Raw genomic sequence first — 11,394 nt, forward strand, 5'->3', positions numbered from 1 at the left:
CATTGACCTCCAGTGGGAACAGGAAGGCTGGAGACTTTCTGCCTACAATAGCAAAAGCATGTGGAACACAGAGATGCTGTGAGCATCCTTGTCCTGGAGTAACCAGACAGAGGCCAGGGCAGCAGGGACACCACAGCCCACCCTCCTCCCAGTGCAAGGTCAGGCTAGGACAAGTCAGGTCAGATTTAAAAGCCTAAGGAAAGGTTAATTTTGGCTAGCAGGAGGTAGGGCAGGTTTTAAACCCCAAAGAAAATTAAGCACCCAAGCTGCAAAGGGGATGCTGGAAGATGTTTTGATAAATATTTGCTGTGTAAGGCTTTATCTGAAGGCCATGCACGCACACATGTACTCACCACCTAGCTGAGGGCTGTCCTGTAACTGGGGTTGTTTATCCCCACGTTGTCCAGGGCAGAGGTACATCACAGTGCCATTAATCTTTGTGCTGCATTGACCAAAGCATTTGGTGTTACCCTGCAGATGCTTCCTGAGAGAGCCTTCCAGGTACCCTGGCTGCACCCGTCAGCAGGATGGGCCCCAGCCCCACTGCCAGAATTCACACAGCAGGTCAGCCCTGGGATGGCAGGGGGGTCACCCCAAAGACTGCTGCTCCCATCTGTCCTAGAGGTTTATAAAATTGAGACAAATAACATATTCAAATGTTAATTAAAATATTAATATTTTATAAACCAGTTAAATAAATTAAATCTATGCCAACATTTGAATACAGATTTGTGATGCCAAATGAAATTGGTACTACCCTAGTTACTCAAGAGGTCTCAAAATTTTAGAAAGCAAGAGTAACCGGGAATCCACAATCACATGATAAAGTGAGGGGTCTCAGCCTCAAGGAGTCTCCCTGGGTAATGTCCTGACCTCAGGGAATGGCTAACCCACTGCAACTCCAAATTCCCCTGAAGTCAGCTCAATTCCTTCTCTTCTGTACCGGTATCATCCATAACAACCTCTAAAAAGAAAAAATAAGCTGGCACACACAGGTGGCCCTAAGTCAGCCCAGGCTTTTCGCAGCTGAGGGTGCCCAGGGCAGCTAGGTTGGAGCTGGAAGTGCAGCCAGCTGTACTTCTGTGGCACTGACCCTGCACTGCCAAATCTGCACTGAAAGAGCAGCAAATACAACTTTCAGTGCTGCTATAAGAAACTGGGGAGGCCACTAAGCAGAAGCCAGGATTTGTCCAACCCTCCCAGGCAAGCAGCTGAACATGAACTGACCCTCAAGGCCCTCACTGAAGCTTTGTGACCCAGCTGTACACCAGAACTGATTCACCTCCATGATATCATTCCATTCGAAATTCACACCACATTAAACACTAGCAGACATTTCAAGAGCTATTCTTATGCAGCAGAAGGGCTGGAGGGAGGTGATGAAGATGCAGTTGGCACGTTTGGTAACACAGTGGGGGAGGAGCTGGGATGGTCTCTGAGGAGACACGGATTGTGTGCACTGCTTTGAAAATCCCACAGCTAGAAATGGATCACAGGGCAAAGACCAGAGGGAGGTTGTAACACTCAGCTGGACACAGGCAGAGCTGTTGGGATGGCTCTGGCTGCTGAGAGCAGGGACAACAGGCAAGCAAGTGCGTAAGTGAAACAGCTCTTCTGAGAAAAGTGGAAACCAGACACAAACAAACACACCACCATCGCCAGCTTATCTGCTCAGCAGCAACCTCATTCCCATGAGATTTATGTTCCAGGAGCTGAGGACAGGACCATATCCGTAGTGACAAACAGGACTTGAGTGGCTCCCCAAGAAAGCAGCCTGTTAGGAGTTTCCACAACAAGAACAAAGGTGTCTGAGAAAAACAGATTGTACATTTCTCCCTGACTTGTTTCTCAGTGGGGACAGAGAACTGCTCTCAACCAGGAGCAGCTGCCAGAGTGTATCAGGGGACACAGCAGCAGAGGAACTGGCTTTATCCTGCTGCTCACTTTGCCACCCTGTGGACCTTCAGAGGACTTTCACTGCCACTACCTGCCTGCTCTCAGGAGCACAACACATGCTGAACAGGCACGGTGCTGCTCCAGCACATCTGCACACAGCACCTCTCACAAGCATGCAGAGGAGCTAAACCAGCAGCAGAATCTGAGCTTGAAGCGTGAGCCAAGGCAAACTCAGCCTCCTAAACCCACAGCCTCAAGGCCCCTTCTGGTCTCTGCAACTTCTGTCCCAGCAGAGGGGATAGTCTTGCTCTTGCAGTCCTGCTCTGGAATATTCAAGGCTCATGTTTTCCTTATGTCTAATCTGGATTCCCTCATCTTCAGGGCCATGCTCACTGTCACCCACAGCTGGCATCCAGGCTCTCTCCCCTTCCTTGCCATCCCTCCTTACATACCTCACTGTTTACATTAACATCCCTCCAAGCTGAACTGCCTCAGATCCTTTCATGCCTCACTCATCCATGCTTGCTCCCAGGCTGCCTCGGGTGACCAGAGGCCTCCACTGGTCAGGGCCACCCAACTCCTCATAACACCAGGCTGGCTCAGTCACAGGTGCTTGGAGCTCTCAGCCAGGCACTGCTCCCTCACATCCCAATGCTCCTGCCTGGGTGCATCACTGGCAGCTGCCTCTACAGGATTACACAGGGTTTACTTCCACATGATGTGTCCTCTGCTGCAGTCATGGCTCCCCTCCACCCCAGTGGCAGAGCCATGAGGAAAATGTTCTCAAAGGTCCAGGATTCCCACTGTATCCCTGCAGTGGCATTAGCTACACTTCATTAGTTTCTCAACTAGTTCTAAACCCATGTGCCTGCTCCTGGAAACAGCAAAAGCCTAAGACAACAGATGTTTTGCTGTCTCTGATAAATTTTCAGATTAGAGATTTCACAAGTAATCCAGCACTTATGTACTTGCTGCCTCAACCATACCAAACCAGTTTATTTTTGGCTGCCAGGAACTGCCCTCTCCTGCTAAGTCCAAACACAGGCACAGCTCAGTTAATTTAGGCATTTTGCCAAGACACCCAAGTGATGGTTTGCTACACTCTGAGGGAGAAAAATTCCTGATTGACAAAACACCCTTGATAAGGAACACACCCAGTGCAGCAGCTCAGGGTGCAGCTGCTGTGTGAGCTGCAGCTGTGTCTGGGGTGGGGGAATGGCTGTCACCTGGCACCCACCCTGTGCCTACCACAGGGACAGAGACACAGACTGCGAGGGTGCAAAAGCCTGGGGACACCTTTGTTCAGGGATTGCAATTCCCAGAGCAGCACCAGAGCATTAGCAAGGCAAGAAAAAGTGGACACCTCCTCCAGGAACATCCTCAAAGGCTTATGCAGGATATATCTGTGGTAACAAAACTGACCTCCTAATTATTTTATTCTAAATAGTTAGACTATTTTACCACTGTCCTACTCATCCTCCAAGTCTCCAGCAAACTGAAGATATGGCAGAAAAACAAGCCTGGAAAGGAATTTGCTCAAATAAAAACACCACCATGATTAGGTTGCTTCCACAGGTAACACCAACAAACCATGTCCTACACCAGTCTGATCTGCAGTGGCAAGATCAACATTACCTGCTACAACTGCTTGTCCCAACTGATGTGTGCTGGCCCTGCCAAGACACTCCTAAACAAACTGTCTTGCCAAGTGCAGGCAGCAGAGGAAAAGAATGACAAGTTCCAGCAGAGGCAGCTGTTCTTAGACATCACATTGCAAGCCAAATTAAAGCCCTGAGCCAAGGGAGTGTTACAACTCCACCAGGCATCACAAGCAGGGCTCAAGGAGTCCAACTTTCCAAGTATCTACACAATTACCCATTTCAAGATGTCCACAACCTTTCTGTTAGCAGCTTTCCACAAGCAAAACAAACTCCAAGCTACCCAAAGCACTTTACCTGCTAAAGGCTGCTGAGGAACACAGCTGGGCAAGGAACTGAGTTTAAAGCTCTGGAAGCACCTTTTCCCCTCATATCCCAACTCCCTCATCATGACTTCAATAAAAACCAGGCAAGAGCACATGCTGTGCTTTGCACAGGTAGTCTTCTGATTGCTGTAGAGGATATATACAAGTGTGGATATAAATGCCTGCGAATTTTATTGCAATAACAGCCCTTAACCATATCAGAAACTAAAGGGAACACAATGAAGTAATACAAGAGAGTTGCACTGGAGTGAGAAGGCAAAGTTGAATACAGGAATTAGACTGCTTTAACTTTGCATCCAAAAGCAGTGAAGAAGTTTACATTTTGCGTAAGTTTTTGCTAAATTTATTTAGACCTGAACACACTCTTCCCCCATGATTTGGCAGGGGGACAGGGGGAAGGGGCAAGGGCAGGGGGAATTAAGTCTTGAATTTAAACTATCTGAATTTGGCAATATGAAATTTAGTCCACAACTCCACTGAGGTAATTGCTTATCCACATCACTGAATCTTAGTCCTCAACTTTGTCCAACAAGTAGATTGCACAATACATTCTTCATAGGAAAATATTTACAAAGAAAAGTTAAAATATTGAAGCAATTTAACAATAGATCTTTCCTAAAAATCTGCTAATGCATATCTAGCAATTTTTCTTTGAGGTCCTACACTCAGTGTAATTAAAATAGCATTTGAAACATTCCAACAGGAATCACATTGCACAGAAGAAGCAATTTGCTTCCCTAACATTTTTGCACACCCACTCAGAGCCTGTGCCTTTAGTGCACAAGTCCACAATGCCAAGCCTCTACATAGATACCTAATAAATGTTATGCAACAAAGTTCTTTGCAATGAGGACAAGCATCTCAGTCTCTAGGCTGTAATGATGTAAGGCTTCTTGCAGCTTTATTTGCTTGGTCAGTGAAAGCTAGAGGAAGTGCCATCCCTTTCCATGCCTGGTCTGGAGTTGGTATCCAGTTCTCTCAGGTGTCCACTGCAGTTCCAGACAAGCAGATTGGTGACAAATCAGTTGCGGGTCAGTCCAGGCCCTTCTGGAAGGAGGGATGCAAAGAAAGTCTTGAAAAAAACCCACGCTGTGCTCATGAGTGAAGGGTTGGCCTGCTGCAGTTCTTGGAAAGCCTGTCCCTCATCAGGAAGCATCTCAGACTCATTTGTTCTGCCTCCATTTTCCCCCTGCCAAAATAAAGCATTTTTGGTAAAGGAGAATTTCAGAAATACATTAGAAAAATCAGGCATCAAACTGTGTGTTTTTGTTTCCCAAATGTCACTGTTTGAATACAAAATTTTTCAAGTAGCCCCAGATACAAAGTCAAAAACCCAAGCTGCACATTGGCAGTACTGGTTAGCTCACACTGGTGAGCAAGAACACTGTCCAGGACAGCCATCAAGCACCAGATCATGTGAATTATGTATTTACAGCTAATTAACTTTCATCGGCATCAGAACTGTCAGCTTGAAATCAAAGACTCAGACTTCTTCCAGACCCAAATCCTACAGAGGTGTAGCCTGAACCCTGCCCTCAGTTCCAGCCTGTGACAGACCACCCGCCATTACAACTTCCTAAAGGACAGAAGCAGCTAAAAGGTAACATTCAGCCTGAAATATTTTGTAGAAGAAAGGAATTTGCTACGTGAATGAAGGACTCAGGTGGCAATTATTCCCCCATGGAAGACAGGCTCTTACAGAAGTTCCAAGAAAAAGTTTTTTCTACTACACAATTATTAAACCAAAAGCAAAACTTCACAGGGTTTCATGGTTTAAAAATATAGCAAAACAATACCTGTAAGTTATTGTTCTGGTCCTGGTTTAGAGCAGCTTGAGGAGGAACATTGCCTGGGAAGGGCTGAACTGGTCTTCGTCTAAATGGGAACCATCCAGCATGGTGCCTGGGGAAGGCAACAGGTTCATTAATTAATTAATGCTGTTTCAACATTACTCATCCTGTTACACAACAGCTGCATATCTGACTGCTCAGAGCTGGTGGCAACTAGCAACAGTAAAATTTAAGGAGTTCCAGTGGAACAATTAACCTTCACTCTCCCAGTCTACATAGATGTTGGAAGAGCTGCTCCAGTTTTAACACCTAGACCCATAATTCAGAGACCTAAGTCACTTGTTCCACAGGTGCTCAAAGAATTTTGGAGGACAGATTATCTTTCTCAGATAAGACATCCCAAGCATGGCAGCTGAGGGTCCATTATCATTACTGTGTGTTTATCCTAATTATATCCCCCCACCCAGAGCAGTTCAAAGGCAGTTCAGGACACTCCTTTCAGTTCAGCCTGGTCTTCTCTCCAGAAGTGCAACACAGCAGAAAAACTGCATGGATGCATGAAACAGCAAGTGTGAGACCCTCTTTCCAGACTTCAACCACTTGTTTCCCAACAAATAACTGTCTTTTCTACATGGAACCTACAGGTCTGCTCTATGCTGCTGAGTTGCTAGAGCTTTACAACAGGCGTTACTTTAGTTTCAAGCAGTTTTCTGAACTAGAGAGCCACACCAGAAACTGCAAAGCCCCAGTGAGATCAGCCACATTCTTCATTTAATCCAGGCATAGGCATCATTCTCTTTTTTCTAAATACTAAGTTATACCAGAATATGGAGGAGTGGTTTTCCCTTTCCAGGTCGGTCCAAGAGTCCTATGAAGCTCAGCTGCCAGGGAGCTGAGCACAGCACAGAGCTCAGTACTTCTGTGAAACCCTTCTGAACAGCAAATATTAACACCATACACTTACAGATACATCAGAACAGTGCCACCCATAACGAGGAGGAGTCTGCTGATACTGGAGTAGAAATAGACCATGTTGACAAAAACATATAACAGCGTTGCTGAGTAGAGCCAGTCCAACCAGTCTCGATTGCCACCCTCCTCATCTTCCTCCATGAGGGGCCCCCCTTGGGCATTCATCCTCAAGTTCTGGTCAACCACTGCATTAACCTGAGCAGCAACATTCTGGTTTCCAGGCTGGTTTTGGGCAGGAAATGGGTCTGGGAGAGGAGCTGGAGGTGTCACTGGTATCTCCTGAGAACGCTGTGCATGGGATGGGTCAGAAGATGCAGCAGTAGAAGCCAGGCTGGAAACAGAATAAAGTACAGAATGAGGCTTAGTCAAATTCTTTCACACTTCACACAAGCCCTGAAAATCTGTCTATGAGTCAGATCACTTGTAAGTAGAAAGCATCAAGTCTAGATGCCACAAAAGGGTTAAAACCAAGTTTTAGTTCTACCCATAACAGCTGTATAGTGACTTCAACAAGTCAAAACAGGCACCTTTCCCTTTATAATGTCTATACTCAAAAAAAAATATTTAGAGCAATCTGCAGATAGTGTAAAAGCCTTCTGCAAGTCTCAGCTTGACCTATGACTGATTTCCAGTCAATGCTGTATGCTACTTTGAGCAGTCAGAAAAAGAGCAAAGGCTCATCAGCAGGATCAGATTTACTCTAGAGACACCTGCCCTCCCAATGGAGAATCAGAGATGCAATGGGCAAGATTCAGAACCACTGGCCTGAACAGCAACAGAGCAGCACAGTACAGGGTACATTCCCACAACATTCAGCACAAGTTATGATGAAAAAGCCCCCAAGCATCATCAAAAGAGGAAGAATTGCCAGGAGCTCTCAAATTTCTCATATTACAGTTTCTACTTCCTACTGGCAGCTTGGAATAGAACACTTACTATTGCATGTAATACTGTCTTGCATAAATCTGCTGGAACCAGGACATCTGAAGCATGCTGTAGGTTGTGTAAGCAGAGAAGCCAGGAGCTACACTCTGGAAGGGACGCTGAGTTGTTTCCAGCCTTGGTCAAAATTTGAACACGTTCATTAGCAAACACTATTCATGGACAAATGGCAAGAGTAATTTATTACAGAACAATGTAAATAGCTTCTGCCATTTTGTGCACCCAACTACAAAATTAATTCCCCCTTCTAGATTATTAAAGGCATCCCTTTACTCACATGAATAAAGGGAAGATTTTCAACTAACAGAGCAGTGCATCTTCCTTTAGAAGCCACATTTTCAGAGGTGTTCAAGGCCAGGTTGGACAGAGCAACCTGATCTAGTGGAAAGCATCCCTCATGGCAGAGAGTTGGACTAGATAGCCTTTAAGGCTCCCTTCCAATCCAAATCATTCTACATTCACTAAAGCTTTTATATAAATCCTCACCATATTGGTCCATGCTCTATGGACTTATGACAGTATATATGGCATAAGGAGCTGACATCAAACACATCATTTAAAAACCTTTAAAGATATACATAAAATTGTATTTACCCATTACTGGCTTCTGCTGAAGAGTGGCCACCTGAAGAGCTCCTCAATCTTCCACCACTTGAGGAAGACACAGTTGATTCCTGCCTGGCTTCTGATGGTAACTTGGGCTGATCAGCTTTAACCTACAGACAGGAATGCAGCCAGTGAGGTTTACTCAGGACACCACACACGCTTTATGCAAAAAGGTTGCACCCCACAGAATATGCCCTTGTTTTAACACCTAGTCCTGCACAGCACCTCTCAGTCCTGCCCCTGCTCTTGGGCACCATGCCACAAGCAACTCTATCAGTAAAGCTCCTGAAACAAAAAAACTTGGATGCAAGATTGATTTGATCTACTCTTCCCTTTCACAAGATCTATACTGTATTTGCTACTTATGCACACATTCAGTGTCCATCTGGTTATAAAAATATAAAAGACACTTTGGTTTTTTCCTATGGCAAATTTGTACTGCTTGCACAAACTGCTGTACACAGAGTTGAAGAGCTGTCCTGTGGTGATACATCTGTCCAACATCCAGCCAAAGCTGGCTCCCATCTAGCAACCACCAGGCATGGGTAGGGTTTGCTCACATTGTCTATAATGGGCAACAGGAACACACCTGTAGAAACCTTTGCCCAGCCACTTTAAAGAATGGGTTTTGGCCATTTGTAATTGAGACCAGTCCATACCGAGCTCAAGCACTAAGGCTGAGCCTGTAGAGAGGAAGCCAAAGATGAGTCATTAATGGGAGCAGTTTAAGTGTCTGTAGCTCTCAACCTTCCTCCCTCCCCATACGGATCAGAACCACTTCCCTCTGCTTCTCTCTTCTGACCACAAGCTCAATCTGTCCAAAAGAGTGCGTGGGACATGACAAGTCATATTCTATTTAATAAAACTGAATTTACCAGAAAGGATTTCTCCCCTGAGCAGCAGGTCACAACTACATCTGATATTTTTTAACAGATGCCATGAGAATCTTTACTGATGAAATGTAGACACAATTTGTTTACTCAGCTTAATCCAAATACATTCTCACATTCCCAAACAAATTATCACAAAGCAATACTGCTGTTGCACTAATAGGGAAAACCTGCAGTAACAGGGAACTTTAAAATGGCCATCCAACACTCCTCATTTTTAGTTACAAGCCCAAGATTCAGAATTAACTTAAGTCTAATTACCTCTGCTTTGGTTTCTTGCATATTTGCAGGAGTCTTGAAGTTGTACACCAAATGAAGAGCATGCAGCTCCCCTTGCTGAAATATAAAGGATGATCTGTTAAAAAAAAAAAATCACTTCTCTGGATATATTGCAGTACATCATAAAAGATACTTTTTTATACCTTTGGCAACAATTCTCCCAGACAGTGGTGATCAAGCAGCAGCTTCCCAGAATAAATCAGCTTTTGGTCCTCTTCAGGCTTTGAAGAAAGAAAACAAAGAATAGGATTATTTGCTTTGCCAAGCACTAACCAACACAACTTACAAGTGATGGAGAGAGGCACGGAACCAGGAGTATCCCACACACTAAGGTGCAGAGGGAATTGTGCACATCTAAACTCAGCTGAAGTGATGAGAACAACTAAATGCCCAAGTGTGCTATTACTGAGGTCCAAACCTGCAGAAGAATACAAAGTCCCTTGGGCAAAGAACTTGGTTACATGCTGCCTCTTTTACAGTCCCAACAAAAACATTCATGTTTCTTAGAAACTGAGGTTTGGAGTTCCATCTAATCTGATCAGCACCAGAGGTGGTGTCAAGTAAATCTGTTACACCCCATCTGATGGGACCCAGCAGCTCTTCATCAGGAGCTGTCCCACAGCAGCTGGTGGAAGCACATGGAGCCTGTTTCTGGGTGATCACCACACTCTCAGGGAAAGCATGGCAAAAGCATGGGAACCAGGCCTTCCCCCTGGCAACTAGTGACAGCCTTAAGTTTGCAGGGCAGTCTCCAGTTGGATACTATGAAAAATTCTTCAGTGAAGGAATGGTTAAACATTGGAATGGGCTACCCAGAGAAGCAGTGGAGTCACTATCCCTGGAACTCTTCAAAAAATAAGTATAGACATGACATTTCACAATGTAGTTTAGTAGGGATAGCAGCATTTAGTCGAAGGTTGACCTTGATGATCTTGGAGGTCTTTTCCAAGTTTATTGATTCTGTGAAGGCCACACACCCTCCTGCGGGAGCACTGCCCGTGGGAGCAGCGGGACACTGAGCGCAGCTGATCCAGCAGCACTCACGCGTCAGCTCTCGTGTCCAGCGGCTCAGGGGGAAGTCACACTTCTGCATTTCATCCCCACAAGCGCCGCCACCCCGCCGTGCACAGCGCTGTGCCTCCCGTCCAGCGGGAACACGCCCTCAACCCCCCAGGAAGGGCCTTGGCCGCCCGCTGCCCGGCTGGGTGCGGTGCCCGGGCGCTGCTCCCGGGCACAGCCCGGTGCCAGCGGGCTCCCGCGGGCGCTGACGTCCCCACACACCTGCAGGACGCGCCGTCCCGGGAGGGCGGTTAATGATTAACCGCGGCCGGGCCACAAACAAGTCCCAAAATAGCCCGAGCCCGCCCCAAGCGCGGCTGACGCAACCGGGACACCCCGGGGGGCACGTACCGGTCCCGGAGCCCCGCCAGAGCCCCACGGCAGCTGCCGCCACTGCCCCGCGGGGACTCAGCGCCCACCACCCATCCACCCGCCGGGCGAGGCCGCCCGCAGGGACCCGCTCGGCGAGGGACCCGCCCGGCGAGGCTGCGGGAAGAGAGGATGGCGCACTCACCGGCGCGTCGGGCAGGAGCCGGCGCAGCTCGGTCTTGAGCCGGCGCACGGTCCAGGCGGGCTCAGCGCGGAGCCGGAGGTCGCGGTGCCGCTGCGCGGGACTCCGGACCAGCAACGACAGCTGCTCCTCCATCGCGGGCGCGAGGCGGGCGGCGATTGCAAAACCTTCCCGGCGAGGCTTTTATAGGGACCCGCCCCGCCGCAGGGCCGCGGTGGCTGCGGCTGATTGGCCGCGACGGGGACAGGGGCGGGGGCTTCCACGTGGGCCAATGGGACGGTGCCTCGCGTGAGGCGCCTTGAGGAAACGGAGGCGCTGATTGGGCGGTGCCGGGTGGGGGCGGGGCTATGCGTCACCACGGCGACCGTGACCCGCCCCGCCCCGCCCCGCCCCGGCCGTGAGGGACGGAGGCCATGGCCGGGGGGGTACCGCTGTTGTGCCTCTCTCTCTCCCTCCCTCCGTCTC

General features: G+C 47.8%; 1 protein-coding gene across 1 annotated transcript; it reads right to left on the reverse strand.

The window, feature by feature from the left end:
- Positions 1–4,028: 4,028 nt before the first annotated feature.
- On the reverse strand, positions 4,029–11,116 carry HERPUD1 (homocysteine inducible ER protein with ubiquitin like domain 1). Its single transcript, XM_082290169.1, has 8 exons — positions 10,933–11,116; positions 9,503–9,580; positions 9,342–9,416; positions 8,179–8,300; positions 7,579–7,701; positions 6,635–6,973; positions 5,677–5,782; positions 4,029–5,069 (listed from the first exon to the last, which is right to left on the reverse strand). The coding sequence occupies exons 1-8, from the start codon at positions 11,062–11,064 to the stop codon at positions 4,902–4,904; spliced, it is 1,143 nt and encodes a 380-aa protein (XP_082146295.1). The 5' UTR covers positions 11,065–11,116; the 3' UTR covers positions 4,029–4,901.
- Positions 11,117–11,394: the final 278 nt, after the last annotated feature.

The sequence above is a fragment of the Coloeus monedula genome (genome assembly GCF_965178545.1).
Source record: "Coloeus monedula genome assembly, chromosome: 13".
Classification (NCBI taxonomy): domain Eukaryota; kingdom Metazoa; phylum Chordata; class Aves; order Passeriformes; family Corvidae; genus Coloeus; species Coloeus monedula.